The following is a 23,588-nucleotide window of genomic DNA, read 5'->3' on the forward strand; positions in this document are numbered from 1 at the left end:
CCAGGTGAGGGCTACAGATCACTCAAAATTACAACTGCTCTTCAGGGAGCAGAGATCAGTTCCTCTGGAGAAAACAGTGGACTCTGCCATTATACGCTGCTGAGGTCACCACAGCAAAATGACACTGTTTGCCCAAAGCCAGAGCACTCCCCCAGAGCCTCTTTCTAGATCTCGTTGTATTTATTTCCACAATGGGCTTTACTGCTAGTTTGGGATAAATGTGGTACAGCAGTACAAAAGTCAATATTCTATACCTACAGTCCAGGAAACTTGTGGACACTGTGCAGTGTTATGTGGCACAATGGACATACTCCTAGGACAGTGATGGTGAACCTTTTAGAGACCGAGTGCCCAAACTGTGACCCAAAAGCCACTTATTTATCGCAAAGTGCCAACACGGCAATTAAACCTGAATACTGAAGTTTTACTTTAGAAAAAACAACTCATACATTAACAACAAAGTAAGGAAAGCAATCCCAAATGCTTTCATGTACTTAAAATTATTTGGCAGAGAATTCGACACATCAATGATGGTCTGGGCCTGGCTGAGGAGATAGTACGCGTGCCCACAGAGAGGGCTCTGAGTGCCACCTCTGGCACCCGTGCCATAGGTTCGCCACCACTGTCCTAGGAGCTGAAGAAGAAACAATTGTCGCGGTCCGCGGAATGCTGGCTGGCACGTTAGTGCCTTACCTAGTATTTGGGATAAATATGGTACAGCAGTACAAAAGGCAATATTCTATACCTAAAAAGGTGAAGGTTCCATTGCTCGAAAGCCAGTCGAATCTGACTCTAGGGTTGCGGTGCTCATCTCTGTTTCAAAGCCGAAGAGTCAGCGCTGTCCGAAGATGTTTCCGTGGTCATGTGGCCGGCATGACTAAACACCAAGGTGCACGGAACGCTGTTACCTTCCCACCGAAGTGGTCCCTATTTATCTACTTGCAATTTCTTGCTTTCGAACTGCTAGGTTGGCAGGAGCTGGCTAGATCAAACTCATCTAGGCCAGCCTTACCATAAAAAGTGAATCACGACAACAATAACACTTAGAATTATATATATATATATATCTTTATGTTAGCTTTATTTTTACTTGTGGACACTGTGCAATGTTATGTGGCACAATGGGCATACTCCTATGAGCTGAAGAAGAAACAATGACACTTAGAATTATATATATCTTTATGTTAGCTTTATTTTTGTAACTAACATAAAATATCATTCTTTTTGAAGATCTTTAGTCTTGATCTCGGAGGTATATCAGCTATTGTCCTGAATGGCTATGATGCAGTAAAAGAATGCCTTGTTCAGCAAAGTGACATTTTTGCAGACAGGCCGCCTCTTCCTTTGTTCAAGAAGCTGACAAAAATGGGAGGTATGTGCGGTTTTAACAGATGTGATTTTATACTAGCTTATTATTGCATTAGTTCTTTGCTATAAAATATCTGTGTTAAGACAATAGCCTTGAAATAACATTTTTTTTCATTGCCTGTACTTCCTGTCTTGGCCTTTCAAACTCTACTACTGCAGAGTGCAGAGATGATAAATCAAGGATGAAGCTCTCTCTCTATACTGCTGAGGAGGGTTGGGAAGATTGGCTGTGTTCAGCTGCCACAACAAACCTGTGTGTTTATGACTGCCACAATGCTCTTGCTTGCTGTGCTTACACTCATCCTTCTTCATTTGAATGTACGCTTCATGGTTTGGGAATCAAGCCCCATTCTACCATGATGTCTAAATGCAAATGCCCGGGCAGATGGCTTAAACATGTTTCAAAATCCTAGTTAATGGGAAATAGTCTCCAGTTTGCCGAGGCGCCTCTGTTCAGATGTCCCTGCAAGTTGGAGTTTGACAAAGGGCTTCTCAAACCCATGCCTCTTTCTAACATGGTGGTACTCAGTCTGCAGTTCTGGAGAGCCACATGCACAATTGCCATCAGCCAAAAGAGCCACACTTAATTCCATCATTAGCATGAGGCATGCACCTCACAGCAGCTTGCAGCTTACCTGTTCCTCCAGCAGTGGGCCGCTTCAAGGTGGAAACCACTTACCAACCACAAGCCCCACTGGGCAAGGGCTTGCCCACTTTACTGTGCCTGCCATTTCAGTCTAACAGTGGATAGCCATTTCAACCTATCAGCGGGGCAGGTCCACCCGTCAGCTGTTAGGTTTAAATGGCTGTGAGCCAATAAACCGTCTGTTTTGTTCTCTCTGCTTTGAAGCAGGGGGAAGTGAAACAGATGGGTTAAATAGCAGCCAGCCATTTAACTCTTCCTGAGTGACCCCCTCTTTCTCCTGGCCACAGCTTGCCATGGCTGGGAGAAAAAGGGGGTCTGAATTTGCCAGTCCGGTTCAGGTACTTTTTTTTTTGGCTTGGTTTGGGGTGGTTCCTGAATCGAACCCTGAACTGAACCAAGCAAAAAAAAAAATTGGTTCATGCCCATCACTATCATCAGTACCAAATGGAATGCACAGGCTTCTTGCACAGCTGAGAGCAGAGGAGGAAACTCTAGTCCTTATATGATTAAAATGGAGATTAATTTAGATGATCCACATTTTTATATGCCTACTTCAGTAATTTTTTCCCCTTGTCTTGTCTTTGTGATATCACATGATTTGAATAGGTTTGTCATTGCTCCATTTTCAGGTAGTTTAAATACTATTGCAGGCATGTGCTTAGTTATGTGGGTCAGAACTTAGAGAGAACTGACAAAAAGCTGGTTTGTTTGTAGAACTCCACTGGTGTGTTGTTTCCTTTGGAGACAAATACTTTGTTAAAGGCTATAGGGGCAGGAGCCAAACAGTTACTTTAGTCACACCTACTGGGAGTTTTTATTCTCTTTCCTTAAACATCACACTTCAGTCTATCAGAAAAACACTTTGCCTTGTAGCCTGATGGGTGAGATATGCTGTTGTTCAAGAGACATGTGCTAGAATTTTGGACATGTTTCTCGAGTCGTTCTTTCTAATACTTTCTGCCTAGATGTCTGTACAACTTCCCCACTTGCTATGTTTGTAAATAAAAAGGTACTGCAAAACAATACCATACCTCTCAAGTGCTTTGTTCTGGAAGGTCTGGGAGTAGTGTTCTGTTTGTACTCTGCTCCACAGAGTGTATTTTTATATGGTTTTAAACTGCTTTTAATCTCTTTTATCTCTTCTTATTGGCTTGCAGTTTCTTTAACCTTGTTTCTTTTTATTGGTTCTCTGGTTTTGGTGGGTTTATTTTGCATATTTAACTATATTATCAGACTCCTGGTTGGGCTGGGTGGTGTTCAGCTGTGCGTAGCTCTCAGTGGAGATTGTTTAATGTTTAGTGTTCAGCGTTGTCTTATTTGTCTTTGTTGCTTTCTATTCTTTTGACATTTTTGGCAGCTTGATATTTAGTTTAGTTTATTTATTTAGTTTAGTTTTAGCTTGTGTCGGTTGGGTGGGGTACAGCTCCACTCCAAGGAGATTGGTTTTAACTCTGTTAATTTGCTCTAACTTGCCAGTTTTTTCTCTCTTTTTTTCTTTTATCTTCTCTGATATTTCCAACTGATTTATTTTGGTTGGTGTAAGGCTGACCTTGGCTAACATAGATAGCTTAGATAGCTCAGCTTCCTCAAAAGAAGACAGGCAGAAAAGGCTATCTGGACGTGGAGGAGTAGGGGAAGTCATTCCCTATTTGTTTCTACTGTTGCTATTTTAACTGTTTTAATTCCTTTTTGCCTGGCTCCTTTGGGGAGCTGGTACAGTTTTGTTTAATGGCTTTTCCCTCACTAGGTTTTAACTCCCTCTTCGACTATTTAATTTATCATCTGTGTATCTCCCTATCACCGGCATGTTAATAAGCTTCAATTAATTGTTTAGGGGTTGAGTCTATTCTTGAATGGAGACTCAGTCTTATGAATTTTAATCTTAAAATAAATCATAAATAAATTATTATATTGGTATTTTATTTGCTGGGGGGTGACTATATCTGTACTCCATTTTTTTCTTCCTGTAATATATTAGCTCTTGATTGCTTTATTTCACGAGTTATAGCTGTCTAATAAATTTATTAGAATCTAAGAAAGCTTAGTTGGATTAATTAGATTTCTTGGATTAATTATACTAATCAACTGGATTAATTAAAATAAATAGAGGAAAATAAGTATAACTAAAACAACTAATGCATTCTGTATAACCATAATAACTGCTACATTCTGTACAATTGTTACACTCACCTGTTAATATGAGAAGGAAAAGAGCTGTTCCCTTTGAAGGATGTATGCCTATTTGTAAGCAGAGCAAAATGGAAGCATTTTTTAAAAACCTTTAATCAACAACTATCTACAACAGATTTTCCTCTTTATCTTATGAAGTTCCAGCCCCTTGCAGTTCTAATGATCTTTCAGTATGTTCACAGCAGGACCCTCTAACCAATTTGAATGCCTTTGATGAGATTTTGAAAAAACATTGCCACAAATAAGAAATCAGAGACATTAGCAATGTTAGCATCTCAAACTCAGAAACTTTACAAAAAATGTTTTAAAAGAGTGATCTAGTCACAGAGCAGATAGGTATTTTTTTAGCCAAACCAAGTGAAAGGACTGTTCAGACCTTACTCAAAAGACCCTTAAAACAATTATTGCCACCTTTATCTTTACATAACATCTTTAATGGTAAAGGGATGACTGAGGAGAAAGAGGGGAAGAGGGTGGATGGGGTTAAGAGAAATATCTATACTTCATACCTTGCTCTTCACCTCTCATCCTAGAGCTTAATAAAATTGCTTAGCATATCTTCCCTTATCAAGGCCGCATGATCAACTGGTCAACAAAGCATGCGACTCAGGAACATTTTTCTTTTTTGCTACAAAGGCATTTTTCATCAATTGATTTGAAATATGTGGAATGGGTTCTAGGATTCATTGAGGGTGAAAGATTTAAATCACACTTCTTTTCCCCAAGAATTCCCTCAGTCATACTTACCGACCAGAAACATCTTAAAAAATATGGAGTCTTCCCAGTCCAGACATATCTTCAAAAGGAAAGAATTCCACTTGCCCATTAGAGAAAAATAGTGTCTAACAGTGTAGTTGGCAGTGGTTTTTTTTTTCAAATAGAGCTGCCAGTCTGCTACCTCAATCTTTAGTTCATAATTATTGATAGATCTTCTTCCTCTGTTGAAGAGAGAATGAAACTGGCTAATCATATAGTACATGCAGGCCATGATTCCTCATTCTTAAACTGAAGCCTGTGGGCTGGATCCAGATGTTGTTGTTCCATTTGAGAAGAAAAATGATTGAATGTCAGCAAACGGAAACTGAAAATCCTCTCTTGGAATATGGGGGATGGGGAAGTAGAGTGGGATCCTAAGAAACTAGGAATTTTTTAGCTAACTATGATATAGCTCTGAGAGCCAATTTCTTTATTTTTAAAGACAAACATACACAAATGGGGGGTCTATTTAATCACATACAATATATCTAGTTAAGTATCTCATATAATGTCTAAATATCTATTTTCTATATTCCACCTTATTTTTATGTATATTCTTTTACAATTGCTTTAGAATAAGATTTCTGTTTCTTTCAAATTGGTTATATGTCAGTTAATTTAATTATAAAGTCAATCATTTACAAAGTCTTGAAATAATTGTATAGTCTCTCTTGTCCAAAGGGTTTTGACCTTCTTCTCTTAGAGATGTGTGAATTCTCACATATCTAGAAAGTTTTAACCATTTTTACAGGATTTCATCCTCTTCTTCATTCTCTGGTTTCTTCTCTTAAGTTTTAGTCTTAATTCTGTGTCTTTCCCCCTTGTATGTAAGGAAAATAGCTTCTAAGAGTAGCCCTCTATATTCGCTTATTTGGATGGTTTGCTGTTCCATGTATTTTTTGCTTTTCTCTCTCTGAAGGAAAGTTTCTTTTGTTGCTGTGAAAGCTTCATCTCTTGTCATTCTCTCATAGGATATGACATTCAGTTCTCCAAACATTTTTTTTCTTTTTGTATATGTATCTGTTGACTTCATTCTGTAGGCCATGTCATTTTGCTTGCAGACTTCATCTGTGTTTTCTGTATCTTTATCTCTCGCAAAGGTATATGTTGTGTTGGCTTGCTCTTTCCTCTGGTTAATCATCTGCTGTAGAACTAGGTCCAGTTTAGGTTGTATAGAGTCCAGAGCTGTTTTCACCACTTTTTGTATTAATGGGGTGATTGCTTCTTATAGTGAAAGTTGGAGATCTATAGTCATTTGTGTTAGAACATTGTTTCCTCCTTCTACTCCAGCCATCTTGAAATATTATATTAAAAACAGAATCTCTCCAGTTCTTTGTCAATAAAATCTCTACAATCACACAGCTTTCTATGCTTACCCAATTAAATTAAAAACAAAAGAGATCTCAGTCAAGACAGTCTTATCATTTAGTTGTAATACAGACTTAACAATTGTTTACAAAAACCTCAGAACATAGTGTATTTTACAGTTTTCAACAAACCACAAAAGTATACACAATGAATTATAAGAAAATGACGTGGTGAAAGTTAAAAACACATGCTTAATAGTTCATTCATTCTTCCTTCTTTCTCTTTTTTTTAGATTATGGTCCAAATAATAAAATGTAAATATTTATAATCCAAATTGAATGCCTTTCAGTAAATTCTTATGGTTCAATTATATTTCCAGGGAAAATAGGTTTCTATTTCAATAGTATAGAATCTGAAACTTCTTACAGTATTCCAAAAATTTAAAATCCACAGTATGGTTTTATTTTTTATTTACTTATTTATTTATTAGTATTTTTACCCCACCCTCCCCGTGAGTGGGCTCAGGGCGGCTTAAAAGAGGGCAACAATGCCCACATATAAAACAAGATTAAAACAACTTAAAACAAATAAAATCATCAAATCACAAAAGTAAAGTGCTCTATAAAGAACAAGATGGTCTTCCAACGGTAGGTGCCGGATCTTTCATTGGAGGAAGATAGTGTCCTGTAGCTGGTACGTGGCCAGTCCAGTGGTACCAACCCAGCGCGGTCTCATGGCAGATCTTCAAGGGCCGTCCTCTCACCCAGTTGTTATCCACGCCATTGGTGGTGGTGGTAGTGGCGGCTCCTATGTAAACGCCTGGTGGAAGAGCTCCATCTTGCATCCCCTGCAATACTGTATGAGGTCTCGCAGGGCCCTGATCTCCTCCATGAGCTCATTCCACCAGGTAGGAGCCGCCACTGAAAAGGATCTGGTCATAGTTGCAGCAAGCCTTGCCTCCCAGGGGCCTGGGATCACCAGGCGATGTTGAGTCCCGAACCAAAGTGCTCTTGAGGGTATGTATGGGGAAAGGCGGTCCCTCAGGTATGTCGGACCCTGGCCATATAGGGCTTTAAAGATGAGCACCAGCACTTTGAAACGGATCCGGTATGCTATTGGCAGCCAGTGCAGTGCTTTCAGCCCAGGCTGGATGTGCTCCCACTTGGTGAGGCCCATCAACAGCCGGGCCACCACATTCTGCACCAGCTGCAGCTTCCAGATCTGCGACAAAGGCAGCCCCATGTAGAGAGTGTTACAGTAGTCTAGCCTCGAGGTGACCGTCGCATGGATCACTGTAGCCAGGTCGTTGTGGTCGAGGAAGGGAACCAACTACCGCACCAGCCTAAGATGGTAAAAGGCCGATTTGGCAGTGGCTGCCACCTGGGCCTCCATGGTTAAGGAGGGATCCAGGAGCACTCCCAAACTCCTAACCTCCAACGCTAGCACCAGAGGCGCCCCATCGAAAATCAGGAGAGGGATCCCCAACCCCGGACCGACCCGACTCAAGCACAGGACCTCCGTCTTCGCTGGGTTTAGTTTCAGCCGACTCAGCCTGAGCCACCCAGCCAATCCAAGGTATAATAACATCACATTTATGGGTCCGTTTCACAGTTCAACCTTATCTTCTTTTGCCCAGTAAATTTATTAAGAAAGTTCCTTTCTGTTCTCAGCCACTTTGAAGGGGGGGAGATTCTCACCCCTCCCTTCCCCTCCTACAAATGGTTTAAAAGGCTTAATGAGTAGGAAAGTCCTTGTATTGTTGCAGTTTGGATTACTCACGGTGATTTGTCTTCTTGTATTACTTTGTTGAGATGTTCTGCTTCCCCCTCGACTCCTGTCACAACTTCGCGTCCATGGCTGCCATGGATGTTCTCACTAAGATCTTGCTGAGGGCAATCTCAGACTTCCACCCACTTGCTGCCGCACACAGGGCGTCCAAATCAAACCCCTTGCCATGAGCTCCTCTCCGGGAAGCTCATTGGAGTTTGGGAGCCCCTGAACTCTTCTTAAGGATCTAGTGATCCGGCGGCTTCACGGGAGCAAGTCCCTGAGCTGACCGTTCTCATTGCACTGAAACCGGAAGCTGTCCCTGAGAGCCAAAATCGAGGGGATGTCGTTTGAATGCTCTGCCCAAGACCTTTGCTTCAATCTGAAAATCAGGATCCTAAAATCAAAACCCAGAATCAAGCCTCCTCGGACTAGTCAAGTTGGACCATCACACAAGTGACTGGGACATGCCCATGATGTGACAGAAACAATGAGTAGACAAGAATTGATCCAGTTCATTAGAAGATGCCTGAGGGACTTTGATTATGAAAGTACATTGATTAGAGCTCACAGGCTGTGTTCATCTTTCTCACTAGGCATTCTCCCTCCAACAAAAATTCCAAACTATCTATCTGAGCTAACTTTTCCGAAGTATAGAAAGGCGTTCATGCTGGCGCGCCTGAAATACCCTACTTTCAGCGGTGATGATAGGAAGATTCAATGAAACTCCATTTTCAGATAGACTCTGCAATTGTGGCAACAACTGAATCGCTTCTGTGGATCATATTCTTCTTGGCTGCCCCAATTTTTCAGATCTAAGAGCTTAATTTTTCTCTCCATTAGTTAATCAGGACTTTATCTCTTCAGAAGCTAAATTATCTTGGCTACTCAGAGAGAAAGATAAACAAACCTCTGTGTGTGCTGAAATTTCTGGCAACTGTTGTTAAGCTACATGATAACTTTTGTAATAATTTTTAGGCTCTCCCTTTGTGGGGGTGAGGGTTTGCTGTTTATGACTCTGGTTGTGAAAACAGTAATCGAGAAGTAAGTACGTACTGCCCTGACCTGAGTAGCCCAGGCAAGCAGCGCTAACCCTGGCAAGTACTTGGAGGGGAGACCTCCAGAGAATACCAGGACCAGGAGGCCAGAGGCAGGCTATCAAGCCACTCCTCTAAATGTTCTCCATGCCCCAGTAGGAGTCACCAGAGGTCACCATGACTTCCAGGCATGCATGGGCACACACATGCACACACACAAAGAAGTACTTTGTTATTTTAAGGACCTGAGCCGCTGAAAGTCTGCCCTGCAAAAAACAATTTTATCCACAAGGGATTTTTGCAGTGCTGCAGTATACCTTGCTAGATTCAGTTTAAATAAGTATTGGGCCAGAGCATCACTATAATCTTTATGTGCAGTTCTAAAGGCATGATATCTAAATCTAATTTAATTTCACTGTGGCTCTTCTGAGGTAGATTCATTTTATCAACTTGTCTTTGCATATAGGTATAAGGGCAAAAAGACAGAAATATTAGGAAGAGAGAAACTTAAGTGAAATCCTTCATTTAATCATGCTGATGCTTGTTTGTTTCAGGTTTGTTAAACTCTAGATACGGCAGAGGTTGGACAGAGCATCGCAAATTAGCTGTTACCAGCTTTCGGATCTTTGGATATGGTCAGAAATCCTTTGAATGCAAAATATCTGAAGAATCAGTTGTTTTTCTTGAGGCAATTGATACTTATAAAGGCAAGCCATTTGATCTGAAACACCTGATAACGAGTGCAGTTTCAAATATTACCAATTTAATTATTTTTGGAGAACGATTTACATATGAAGACACTGAATTTCAACACATGATTGAAATATTTAGTGAAAACATTGAATTGGCTGCTAGTGCTGCAGCCTTTTTGTATAATGCTTTTCCATGGATCGGTGCCTTCCCTTTCGGAAAACACCAGCAGCTTTTTAAAAATGCAGCCGAAGTCTATACATTTCTTCTTCATCTTATTCAACGTGCTTCACAGAACAGGAAACCTCAGTCACCTCGACATTTCATAGATGCATATTTAGATGAGATGGGTAGAAATAAAAATGACCCAGAGTCCACATTTTCAACAGAAAACTTAATTTTCTCTGTCGGAGAAATTATGATTGCTGGAACAGAAACTACAACCAATGTTCTAAGATGGGCAGTATTATTCATGGCTCTTTATCCTAACATTCAAGGTAAGATTTTATATATTCACAGTGACATTTTTGTCTGTTTGATGAAGGGTGTGGTTGTCAAGCAGTGTCTTCTGAAACATATCAGGTGCGGTGGTGGTATACTGGAAATTAATTTAATGCTGACATGTTACACATTTTGGTGAGGAGGGCCACTATGTGGTTGGAAAAATCAGGCTCAAATGTTCAAGAAATGACTGATCCCTGCTTGAGGGATTTGGGTAGAAACAGGAAAACCTGATAGTGATTTTTCTTGTTCGTATATGTAATGTGAGGCTTGGCTTACCTTTATGTGAAACATCTGAATACATTTGTGGTTAGAGTGGAAACCAGCCAGGAAAGAAGGTGAGAAGGATGACACAGAACACCAGAGTGGGGAAATAAGGCAACAACTTTATTGATTACAGATTCCTCAGGTCTTGGCGCGGCAGATACCACTGGTCAGTTCAAGTGCTAATTGAACTCCCTAAACTGCCTAGAGTGGTAGTCAGGGAATGAGAACCAGTTTTAAGACAAGAAGTGGTAGACAGTGCTATTCATGGCTGTTAGCAGCCCCTTGGGAGCATGGTTAGCATGCTGGCCACCGTGCCCCGTGCTACTGAGTCCTTTGAGGGGGATCCCTTTTGGATTCTCCAGGGAGCCTGCCCCTGCATAACCCTGTACTGTGTTCCCTGTTCAACCAGTCGTGATGCTAAAAGCATATTTAACATTGTACTCTGTAGACTTAGGTAAGGTTTTCCTTTGCTGTGAAGAAGGTGAAAACCCCAGGGTCCTTGGCCAGTTGCAGCTCTGGATAAAATACCTTCCTGACTCTGTCCGTCATCACCCACTTGAAGGCAACAGTAACGACCAGTAGAAATATCAGCAGCAAAATATTATACCCAAGGGAAGACAGGTGGGATTGGTGGCAAAGTTGCTGAGTCAGCTCTACGTGTCCTTCTTTAAAGGAGTGACATAGAACATAGAACTCCTGCCAACCTAGCAGTTCGAAAGCAAGAGATTGCAAGTAGATAAATAGGTAACACTTCGGTGGGAAGGTAACAGCGTCCCGTGCGCCTTGGCATTTAGTCATGCCGGCCACATGACCACGGAAACGTCTTTGGACAGCACTGGCTCTTCAGCTTTGAAACGGAGATGAGCACCGCAACCCTAGAGTCGGACTCGACTGGCTTTCGAGCAAGGGAACCTTTACCTTTAATAGAACAGAGGGAAGCCTCTTGGCCCATCCCTTCCAATGCCCCACAGCCAGGGAGCAAAGTGTGGGGTGGAGCTATTTATGGCAGCACAGGACCCTCAATTAAGAACTGCAGAGTATACAGCATCCTCCTCCTCTCCCCGCTCCCCCGTCCACCCAGTTGCAAACATCACTCCTGTCTAATGGCAGGAATTTCTATCGATGCATTTATCTTAAGCACATATAGTCACAGACATTTTTTGCACTCCATTTATAGTAACAGTTCAAAAAAAGTTGTACTTGTTGCATATGACACCAGCAAGCTAGTTATAAATGTCCATAGCAGGCTATAAAATAATGTATTTACTGGATGGCCTACATTCAAAGCCCAGGTGGTAAATAAATCATGAAAAAATGATGTGAGTTAAATGGGCTTAGAAGGGTGGGAGGATTGCACCGTTACTATGGTGATGGGTTTGGCTGCTCAACTCGTAGGGCAGATAATTACAATTGGCAGTGCTACAGAATATGTTGGAAACCTAGGTACTGGGGGGGGGGGAGTATTGAAAGACGCCCAAGGCTGTGTACAGTGTCTACCGTTGTGCATAAACATCTAGGCTGGGGAGACAAGTCTTCTGTGTATATAGCTGAGGCACTGGTCCAAGAAGTAAATTCAAGAAGATTGACAATGCTGGCCGATGCTTGTAGGATATCAGTGAAATGCTGTGACAGAAATAAAACATCATTGTGGAATTATATTATGGCTGTTGATTGTTATCATATTAGTCTGATCTAATTCAAGGTTTATTGATTTAGTAACAGAAACAGAATGGGCACAGCAGAATTGTTTTGCCTCTTCTAAGAAGACAGGTTTAATTTTTTTAAAAAAAAATTGTTGTGCAGTAATTCCTCTGAACAGGGTTTTCCAGTGGGGAAAGGGGTCTAAGAACCATGTCGAACTTGTTACAACATTAGCCTCCGTCTGCTATAAACACTATTTTAAGTGCTAGTTCTTCATTTTTCATGTGCTGGGTTCACTGTTAGCCACTTCAGTTGCACACCTCTCCAGCTGCAGGGGTAACAGCATATTCACCTAATGTCAGGACTGACAACAATGGAGGAGGGGGCATTGAAGTGGGGCCTGTGTGCTCTGAACAGCCTCCAAGTGGCTTGGTATCAGAAGAAGGATGCCTTCGTGGATCAATCAGATTAATCCCAAAGGAGTAGCTGTGTGTGTGTCTCCTGCAGCAAAAACTAGAACGTGTTCTGTAATGCCTTCAGAATGAAAACATTTAGTGCATCCTTAAACTTTGTGGGGTGAAACTCATTTTGCCCGATATGTGAAGTAGCCTTCTAATTTGCTAGCTATAAATACTCATCGGTGTGTATTCAGAGTAAAACTGTTATACGCAGTGCAGCCAAAAGGCCAATAATGTACAAGAAATAGCAGGTTTGTTACATATGTAAGTAGAAGACAAATTAAAACGAGACATTAGGAAGGGCTTTGGTGATATCGTATACAGAGATTTCATATCGAAATAATTTAGAATGCATAATACGACAATGCTTTTGTATAAATTGTTTTTCAATAAACTGAAAGCTTTTTTTTCTAACAGGGCAAGTGCATAAAGAAATTGATCTAGTCGTGGGGCCAAACAAAACTCCTTGCCTAGAAGAGAAGTGTAAAATGCCATACACAGAGGCAGTCATCCACGAAATTTTAAGATTCTGTAATATAGTTCCACTAGGCATTTTCCATGCAACTTCTAAGGACACAGTTGTGCGTGGCTATTCTATCCCTGAAGGAACTACAGTAATTACTAATCTCTATTCTGTACACTTCGATGAAAAGTACTGGAGTAACCCGGAAGTTTTTTGGCCTGAGAGGTTCTTGGACAGCTCGGGACAGTTTGTCAAGAGGGAAGCATTTGTTCCTTTTTCATTAGGTAAGAGTGCATACATCCATTATGCTAGAAGCAATAAATAAAATGTGATCACCGTGATATATCGAACACCAAATATTCTAACTATCCTGTTTACATCAATTACACTACTTATTTTTTTTGTAATAGTAGTTATTTAACAAATTACCCTTTCAGTACAGTAGTTTTAGTTCTTTTATGTTCTCATATCTTTCTCTAGAGGGGTATGGGTGATTTGAGAGAAAAAGGTGGGGGTACCAGGTCTCCTGTTTCGGTGGTACATCCGCTTAGCACCCCCCCGGGCTCTCATAGATGCTTTATAATGCATTTGAACCAAAATGGGGAAAAATTGGTGTTGTACAGATGCCGCGGTGGCACGTCTGGCACAAACCTGGGTGTGATGTCACTGTATCAGGGCCGTGCTCTTGGAATCTCCCTAGAGTGTCACCCCAACACAGTGATGTCACTACTGGGTTCATGCTGCAAGCATCACTGCAGTGCTGATTACATTGTCCCCACCTCTCGAGCTCTCCCACTGGTTGCCAGTGCTTGGCAACCATAAAGGTAAAGGTAAAGGTTCCCTTGCTCGAAAGCCAGTCGAGTCCGACTCTAGGGTTGCCGTGCTCATCTCCGTTTCAAAGCCGAAGAGCCAGCGCTGTCCGAAGACGTTTCCGTGGTCATGTGGCCGGCATGACTAAACACCAAGGCGCATGGAACGCTGTTACCTTCCCACCGAAGTGGTCCCTATTTATCTATTTGCAATTTCTTGCTTTCGAACGGCTAGGTTGGCAGGAGCTGGAACTAGAGACGGGAGCTCACTCCGTCATGCGGCACACTCGGGTCTCGAACTGCTGAACTACTGACCTTCCACAGCCTGCAGTTCAGCGTCTTCACCACTTGAGCCACCGCAGCTCCTTGGCAACCATAGCGAGAGGCTATTCTTCTGAGAACAGCTCACTTCCCTCTTCACCACAGAACCTCAGTTCTTTTCACTGCTTCCCCAGTGCTCCCCCTACCTTTAAAAAACAAAACAAAAAAACATTTGTTTATAAACATATAAACTTACAAGTGTATGAGCTACATCAGTAGTGTCTCTTGACCAATGTTCCCTCTAAGCTGTGGAGTCTTGTGAGCAAAAAATCATCTTTGTGAGCTACTGGCATTAAAGTTGTGAGTGACCGATTTGGCTACTGCGTAAATCAGTTTGTTTTGGAGCCATCCTTTCTGAGTGAAGACAAAAATGTGTGAGCTGGAGGCTAAAAAAGTGTGAGCTAGCTCACACTAACTCAGCTTAGAGGAAACATTGCTCTTGACAAGATGCACAGTTATCTCTCTCTTAAGATGCACAGTTATGACAACCGCAGCCTTTCCAGCCTGTGTTTATAGATATTACCATTCTTAGCTGAGGGAAGGTCATTTGGATCCTCCTGCAGTAGATACATTAATTTGGAGAAAGATATCTGGATCCTGCACAGTCTCTGTTAGCATAGTATGTACCTAGAAGGAAGCTCTAATCATCCCAATAATTTCATTACTTAATGTCTCAATTTTGTATATGGAAAGTTTTTCCTAAAGTACTCTCTAAAGTACTCCAAACTAATGTATCCATTGCAGGAGGATCCAAATGCCCTTCCTTCAGCTAAGAATGGTAACATCTGCAGGTATTCTGTTTACAATAAAAATTTTAAAAGCAAATGGAGAGTTTTTGTTCTCTTTACAATGTTTTCCATTTTAGAATGTTATATAAACTTAAGAGAAATAGGCAAATGATGGCTTATCAGAAATGTACTTAGTTTTTAAAAATGTGTCACAATTATGTCCTTATTATGCAAGCATTTTTGATGAGGGGCACATTATTAAATATTGTTTTCCTTTTTCCTTTTTTTATTCAGGAAAAAGACACTGTTTAGGAGAACAGCTGGCCAGAATGGAAATGTTTTTATTTTTTACTTCATTACTTCAGCGATTCCATTTGCACTTTCCTAGTGCTTTGATTCCAGACCTTAAGCCAAAATTAGGCATGACATTACAACCTCATCCATACCTTATCTGTGCAGAGAGACGATGCTGAATGCAAAATATATCCTAAACTTCTAATAGTGGCTAGTTATGCATAGATACAAACAACTTGTTAATATTATTTATTAATGTTATTTATAAAATACATAAGAACATAAGAGACGCCAATGTTGGATCAGGCCAAAGGCCCATCCAGTCCAACACCCTGTGTCACACAGTGGCCAGAAATACCAGGTGCCATCAGGAGGTCCACCAGTGGGGCCACTGATGGCACTGATGTATTGAAAGCTAGGCACTGTGAAATGAATGAGGTAATACAAACTCTTCATAAAGCAAGTTCAAAACAGAAGTGTTAATACTTTATTCACACTGTAGTAATCTCTACCAGCTGAGCAGTTTGTATATATGCTGAAAAATTTCAGACCAACTGCAGTTCAGGGGCATGGGAGTATGTTGAGGTCAGGTGATATACCTAATCTTAAAATGGTATAGGACACCTGCTCAATTATCGTATATGATCAAGGGAATGAAATCAGAGTGTTGGCATTGTAAAAGGGTAAGGGGATATTATGCACATCTCTGGTGGGAATGCCCTAAAGTAATGGAATTTTGGAATCTGATCCAGGTGGGACATTTATGTAATGTTAAGATTGAGTTGAATGAGACAGTGTTATTTATGGGAGTGCTTGGAAATAATTAAGTAGATAAATCCAAAAGGGATTGATTTAAAGCTATGATTTTAGCTGCTCATGCGGTAATAGCATATGGATGGAAAGATACTTTAAAATGGACTCTGGAAAGATGGAACCAGTACTTATTCGAATGGATTCAATCAGATGTTTTATTGATAATAAAACAGGAAAAGACATGGGAAGATAAGGCGTTGGAGATAAGTAAGAAATGGTTTGGATATAAGATGGGTGGGTGGGGGGCAATAATGATGTATTTATAAAACTCCATAGGGTGTGCTTATGGTTACAGGTATAACAATAAGATCTCCCCCCCCCTTCTGGCCACTAGAGGGGGGGGGGGGGGAATGATAAAAGGGGGGAAATGCTGTGTTTGATGTTTGGTTATGCTATGCAATATTGATGAAAAGGAGTATGAATGAATATGAATGTTAAACATCAATACAAAAAAAAAAGTGATATACGTAACCAATACTGTAGTCCATAACATTCAAGCTTCTTTCAGGTAAATGTAATCCAAATCTTGCCATATGTCCTAGTTATATTTCCCAGAAGATCAAGGATTTAAGAGGACCAAGAATGGTCTAAAAGATGCTCGATACTATTCTCAGGTTTGGTGAATAGGATGTGTTGTAGTAGACAACTTTCTAAACATCTTTAGAATGTGCACCCCTCTGGAAAATTCCACACAGCCTCCCACTACCCAACAAAATTCGCTCAGCTTTTGGCTTATTCATGCTCCATTTTCCTGACAGAAATTGAATGCCTCAGCATTGATCAGACTGATTGCTGCTTTCCCCTTCTAATTTAATCAATGAAACAGGTCTGGGCTGAATATACTACTATCCAATTAGTTTTAATTCTGGGTATGTTTTTGTGTGCATGCAGATATCTGAAGAAGTGTGCATGCACACCAAAAGCTTATACCCAGAATTAATCTTTGTTGGTCTTAAAGGTGCCACTGGACTCAAACTTTGTTCTGTTGCTTCAGACCAACATGGCTACCCACCGAAATCTACTTTCCAATTGGTTTGGAGTTACAGATAGCCCTTAACAGCATTTGAAGCAGCTTAGATTAGGGGTGTCAAACATGCGGACTGGGGGCCGGATCAGGCCCATGGAGGGCTTCTGTCAGGCCCACAGTGAAACTGGCTGTCTCCTGCTGGGCTTGTTATGCTGTGGCTCTCTTGGGTGCAACTGGGTTCCCTCCCCCTTTTCACTGTATTCATGCCCTCATGATCCAATCTTGCTCAGTAGGAAAGCAATGTAAATTATTTAGATGAGGAATAACAACAAGCCAGTGAAATGAATTAGGCTGAGAGTGTGTGTCCAGGCCAAGTTCACCCAACACATTTCCTTTGGGGATTTTGAATTTAAACTTCACAGATAGTAGGCTGATACTGACCACTGAGGAAGACTATAGCCTTCAGACTGTGTCATGGTGCCTTTCCATGTTCTTGACCAGCACATGAAGCTCACAATACCCAGCCATTTCATGTTTTCCCTTGGGCCCTAGGCTCAGAACTCTAAGCATGAGATTTCTGTAGTGAATGTCAATAAATCAAAAGTAGGTTTGCAGATTACAGATATACACTTGAACGGCATACTCAGGATTGCAACAGCACAGATACTTTGATGCAATAATTTAGAGCAAGAGGTGTCAGTTATCAGACATTGTTAAATAAACAAAATATTGCAAGAGTACTAATGTTTTAAGCATGTATTTATTTTAAGTTAAAAAAAACCTTTGTGTTTGTATCCTTTATAAAGTTTATATCTCCGCTACCTGGCATTACGTTTTATCACACATGTGGCCTGGCCCAACAAGGTCTTATTTATGTCAGATCCAGCCCTCATAATAAATGAGTTCAGCACCCCTGTTTTAGTATGTAGTTCTGCATCTCCTTTTCAGCAAAGTCAGTTGAACCGATGGACATTTTGTAAAGCTACGTGGGGGTGCTAATTATTATCTACATAGTGGCCAATAAACTGAAGCTCAGTCCAGACAAGACTGAGATGTTCTTGATGAGCAGTATTGCTGACCCAGGGAATGAGGAGTCAGCCTGTTTTGGATGGGGTTGTTCTTCCACAAACAATCAGGTTCACATCTTAGATCCATTGCTGCAAGTAAACATGCAGTGCAGTTCCTTTAGAGTGCAGCCCTAAGCAGAATTATGCGTTTTAAAGTCCATTGGTCAACTTAAGTCAGTTTGCCAGCTGCGTTACTAAGTATGCTTTGGTCATGGTCATCCATGCTCTGATTATTGCACAATGTCTTTGAAGACTGTAATTCCATTAATGCAAGATTGCTTGTTGATATATCTACATGAGAATTTATCTCCCTAGCTTTACATGAGCTACATAGTTTCCAGTTTGCTTTTGAATATAATTCAGAGTTCTGTTGCTTACCTTTAAGTGCTAAACAGGTATTTGTGGTTGTTATTGCCCATAATTTATTGCCTATAAATCCTGCCATTTATCTGTTGTGTTTCAAAACATTTGTGTTTTTATTTTTCTGCTAGTTTAAAATTATTGCCAAGGTCTTACTGTGTTGTACGTTTTCCAGCTACCTGTTCGTGTTTTTTAATTGATAATGATATTTCTGTGACTTTATATTGTTGTATACTTCAAAATCTTATGGCTGTGAGGTGGTATATACATTTATTAAATAGTACACATCTATTAGAAGAAGAAGAGGAGATTGGATTTATACCCCGCCCTTCACTACCCAAAGGTGTCTCAGAGCGGCTTACAAACTCCTTTCCCTTCCTCTCCCCACAACAGATACCCTGTGAGGTAGGTGGGGCTGAGAGAGCTCTTGACAGAAACTGTTCTTTTTCAAGAACAGCTCTTATCAGAACTATGGCTTGCCCAAGGTCATCCAGCCAGGTGCAAGTGGAGGAGTGGGGAATCAAACCCGGTTCTCCCAGATTAGAGTCCATGCAGTTAACCACTACACCAAACTATATATCATTAATATATCAGACTAATTTATTAACATACTGACAGATATGTAGTGTAGCCAGTACAATGTTGTGATTAATATATCAGGTTATGAACATCCAGTTTCAAAACCACTGTTATGCCATTTTTTAAAAAAAGTTATCCCTAGACAATACTTTGTAAACTTCATATTGCTAGAGTGATGTAGAAGGTAGTTCCCTAAAAAAGAATGCTGTTCTGAACTAATTCAAGAATACAATTCCAAGAGTATTTGGGTTGCTGGAGACTTTATGACCAGCATAAGATTCTCCCTTGCTAGTCATGTAGACCTTCCAAATCCTGGTATCAAAATAAAGCCCTGGCTTTAGCTTGGTGGAACTCTCTGCCTACCAACATCAGGGCCCTGCAGGATCTGTTACAATTTCATAGGGCCTCTAAAGCAGACATGTGTCAGGGTCCTTAGGTTATGCAACACAGGGCTTCATGAGAAGGTAACTGTTCATTGGTAAATCCAGTTTTAGAGACACGTGTACAGCTTGTGTCAGGAATGGCTACCAATACTAGGGCCTCTGACTTATACTAGAATCAAACATCCCCCCTGTAAGCATGAGTCAATGGATACATCTCGTGTGTGCGGGCAAAGCAAGCTGGCATAGCAAAAAGCCGTTAAATTTCCCAGCCGAGAAAAACTGCAGCTGGAGCATCTACAAGGTCAACCATAAGATAGCAAACAGTTGGTGAGCCAGGGAGAGCTGAGACAAAAAACAGGAGGACACCCCTCCACATTCCAAACCTATGACAGGGCTACCTGACATGTTCTGCCAAGCATACAGTTGAGGACAGCAGTGGTTTTAACATCAATGGATTAACATCAATGGTTTAATGGTAAACAGTTGCCAACAGACATTTGGTTCACTAACAGAATGTCAGAACCCACAGCCAACAATGGAGTACACACTTCTTTAGAAAGGTGATACTTTTATTGAAGAGCCACAGATGCATTAACATAGTCACTGTTAAGAATAGCAGTTGCCTCTTGAACCTAATGAGATATAGGGCATTCGTATGCACCCCCACCACCACCACCACTGTGCTGGCCAATTAGGCACCCTCCCGCGCGTGGGCTAGAACCAGCAAGCGTTACAATGCGAAGCTGGGAATATTTCAGCTCCCACGGCTGGCCACCTGTACTTCTTTAGAGATAAGCATTACAACGCTAAGCGGAGAGAAAGCAGAGAGAAAGGAATGCAAAGGCCATTTACACAGACACTGAAAGAACATCCCAACCCCCATGGCAGCATAGCTGACGGAAACCCCCCCCCCCTTATAGTAAAGTAAATTGGAGGTTAGAATTGTATTATGGTGCCATGTGGGTATGTTTACAACTGTATTTTTAGACTACGATTTTATGTATTTTTGTAGGAATCTGTTGTACACCGCCCTGAGCCCGATTGTGGGGAGGATGGTATAAAAGTCTAATACCAAAAAATCAATCAATTAAATAAAATCCGAAGCAAAATAGGGGCAAACCCTGGTTCTTCAAGTCACCTTCAGCAGCCCCAACTAACTGACAATACTGTGCCCAAGCTTCGGCTTGGATCTAGACTAGGGGTGTGCAAAAAAGAGAGTGATCAACTGTTCCTACTTTTGATGTAAATATTCCATCACCACAGCATGCACACACTATAGCAAACTCAATTTGAAAGAGATTTGTATACGAGGGCAAATTTCAGCACTTGTAAAAGAAAACTCTTAGTGTTTATTATTACTAAATTTATTAAATTAAAAATAATGAACAAGAAAACATCTGTGCAGTAACTGTCGTTCGTTGCCTGGTTTACTGTGCTGGCACACATTGGAACTGCAAGCACAGGCCCATGTTGAATAGTGGGCACTACCCATTGAGAAAGGGGGTTGAAGAGAAACTGAATGACCCTTCCTAGGTCTCCCTGTAGCAGACAAAGAGATGTAGATCTTTGTGGAATTCTTTTGTACACTCTAAATAAAACAGTAATGCCCTTCTAAAATCTAAACTGTGCAGTGTGTGCTCTGCTAGTGAGAATGGTGCAGGAAAGAAGACTGGCAGAATATCTTTGAAAAGGTGAATACATTGGGTAGAAATTGCAAAGTGGAACCACTTTGTCCACATGAAAGCTAGTGAAAGGGGGTCGCACTGTAAGGCATTCAGTTCTCCTACCCCATGAGCCAACATAAAGGCAACTAAAGAGGCTGTCTTAAAGGAAAGGAAAGATATTACAGGCAGCCATTGGTTCCAGCAGGTTATATGTCGATTTAACAAGAACCACGGGGCCTCCACTGAGGCTGTAATGGGAAATAGGGAAGGTAGATGTCAAACAAGCTCAGTGTGCTAGGATAAAGTGGTAGCAGATGTTGCCACCAGGAGGCAATCACCAAAACTGGGATAAATAACACAACTCTCCAATACAGGTGAGCAACTACCACAGGCATGCACTTGGTAAGAACTCTAGAGGCTGTAGTGAGGCCAAAAGGCAAAATAGTCTGCTGGTATAATTGGAATCTTCAGTATTTTCTACAGTCAAGATGAATAGAAATGTAGAAATAAGCATCTCTGAGATCTAAAACCACAAACCACCTGTCTATTTCTAACAAGGTAACGATTTCAAACAGGGTAACCATACAGAACTTGGAAACTTCTAAACATTTATTCAAGTTTCTGAGGTCTAAAATTTACTCAGTTTAATATCCTCAGCTTGAATAACTTTAGCTAGATTTTTCTTATCATTTGGCAAAAGATCCAGGTAAATAGTCATATGCACCCAAAGGAACATGGTAATGTCCCATGATGACCTAGTTTGCCACACTAAATGAGACCTAGAGGAGCAGGTCTTTCTACTCAGCCCATCCAACTTTCACCCCTCCCCGTTAGAAGGAACTGAGACCCAGAATGCTGTTTGGAGGGTATAAAACTCTGCACCAGGGAATTAGCAGGAGACTGTGTAAAGGAAAACCTGCTCCCTTTATTGTGCATTTTATACCTTTTTTTCTAGTTTGTATGTAGAGGTTGTAGTTTGGCCCGTGTAGATCTATGACAATGTCCACAAGAACTTGTGACACTGGGAAAGCTATAAGCCCAGAAACATTAAAGGATTGAATCCTTAGGCTTTGGATATAAACATAATATCCAGCCATTTTGCCGTCTCTCATTCTGCATACACTCCATTGGCTGCCCATCTGTTACCAGGCACAGTTATAAAACCCTTCATGGCCTTGTGGGACCGCCTCTCTCCTGATGTTCTACCATGGCAACTTCACTCAAGTCTGCAGGGGTTTCCGCAAGTGCCAACCAGCAAATGGGCGAAATCAACAACTGCCCGTCCACATGCTTCTCCATTGTGGCTCTCACCTTGTGGAGCAGTTTGCCCAAGAAGACCAGGAAGGCTCCCACTCTCCTGGCTTTCCACAAACTATGCAGAACTAAGCTATTCAGGAGGGCTTTTCTGCACAGGTAATAGGGTTGCACTGCACAAAATGGTCTTACAAACTTACTTGGATATATGATTAGGGACTGTGGTCTATACTGCTGTGTGTAGCTTATTGTAAGTAGGATCCTATTTATATAATTTCTGTACTGCTTAATGTGCCATGTGAATACGCTATGCTTTAGTTCTTTCTCGTGGTTCCAGACTTCTAAAATCCTAATATATTGGTTATTGAATGTCTCGTTGATTGTACGGATTCACTCAGTGTAATCTACCTTGAGTCTCTAAGAAAGGTGAACTATAAATAACATAAATAAATAAAACTTCTCTTAGTGCAAAGAGAAATGTATTTATTTACTTACTTATTTTGTTAGACTTATATTCCACCCTGCCCACAATGTAGGCTCAGGGCAGGTACCAACATATATGTCTACAATAATGCAGATTTGCAGTTAAAACAATTCATAATTTACAGTTAAGATCTGAAATTAAAGTAGATTTACAATAAAACAATAAGACACATTATAAGAATCCATTTAAAATAAATAAGATCAATTGTAGGAGAAATTAGCATGGACATTCAGTTGGAGAAGCTGATATGGAATCTCCCATCACCTTATCAGGAAATTGATCTGATGTCACATCAGTTCCCAGCTTGGAGGGAGATGACATACCTTCTTCAGACTCTGAGTCTAGAGGGTCCAAAACCACCATAGACTGATGAGCTGTCCATGGAACCACAGCAGCAGGACTGGCACCAAAGAAAGTGGTTGGTGGAACTGAGGAGCATAATGGGTAAACTTGTGGTTCTTTATCAAGTACTCCCCACTGTAGCCCATACATCAGAGATGGGAATGGAGCATGTGAGTACCACAACATTTGCGGAAGGCCCAAGAAGGAAGGAGGTGCTGCTGCTATAGGCTTGAGAGATGGAACAAAGTGTTATGATGAATGCCTCTTCCAAGGCTGAGAAGCTGGGGGAAATGATGGATCAACATCAACCTCCCCTTCAGATAGCTTTGGGTTGTCAGTAGCCCTCAGATAGGTTGATGGGGTCCAAAGAGGGGGCTGATACCGGACCTCCTCTAAGGACGGTTCCGAATGCCCAACTCAGACTTATGTAC

At 41.1% G+C, this 23,588-nt stretch overlaps 1 protein-coding gene across 1 annotated transcript in view; it reads left to right on the top strand.

Moving 5' to 3' along the window:
* LOC107120114 (vitamin D 25-hydroxylase) overlaps positions 1 to 15,458 on the top strand; it is a 23,217-nt gene extending 7,759 nt beyond the window's left edge. Inside the window, exons 2-5 of the mRNA XM_015422757.1 lie at positions 1,231 to 1,372; positions 9,627 to 10,259; positions 13,047 to 13,376; positions 15,245 to 15,458. Coding sequence (XP_015278243.1) covers positions 1,231 to 1,372; positions 9,627 to 10,259; positions 13,047 to 13,376; positions 15,245 to 15,423 — 1,284 coding nt within the window. The 3' untranslated portion in view covers positions 15,424 to 15,458. The remainder of the gene's footprint in view (positions 1 to 1,230; positions 1,373 to 9,626; positions 10,260 to 13,046; positions 13,377 to 15,244) is intronic.
* The last annotated feature ends 8,130 nt before the right edge of the window (positions 15,459 to 23,588 follow it).

This window comes from Gekko japonicus, unplaced genomic scaffold (assembly GCF_001447785.1).
Source record: "Gekko japonicus isolate JY-2015 unplaced genomic scaffold, Gekko_japonicus_V1.1 scaffold3233, whole genome shotgun sequence".
Lineage (NCBI taxonomy): Eukaryota > Metazoa > Chordata > Lepidosauria > Squamata > Gekkonidae > Gekko > Gekko japonicus.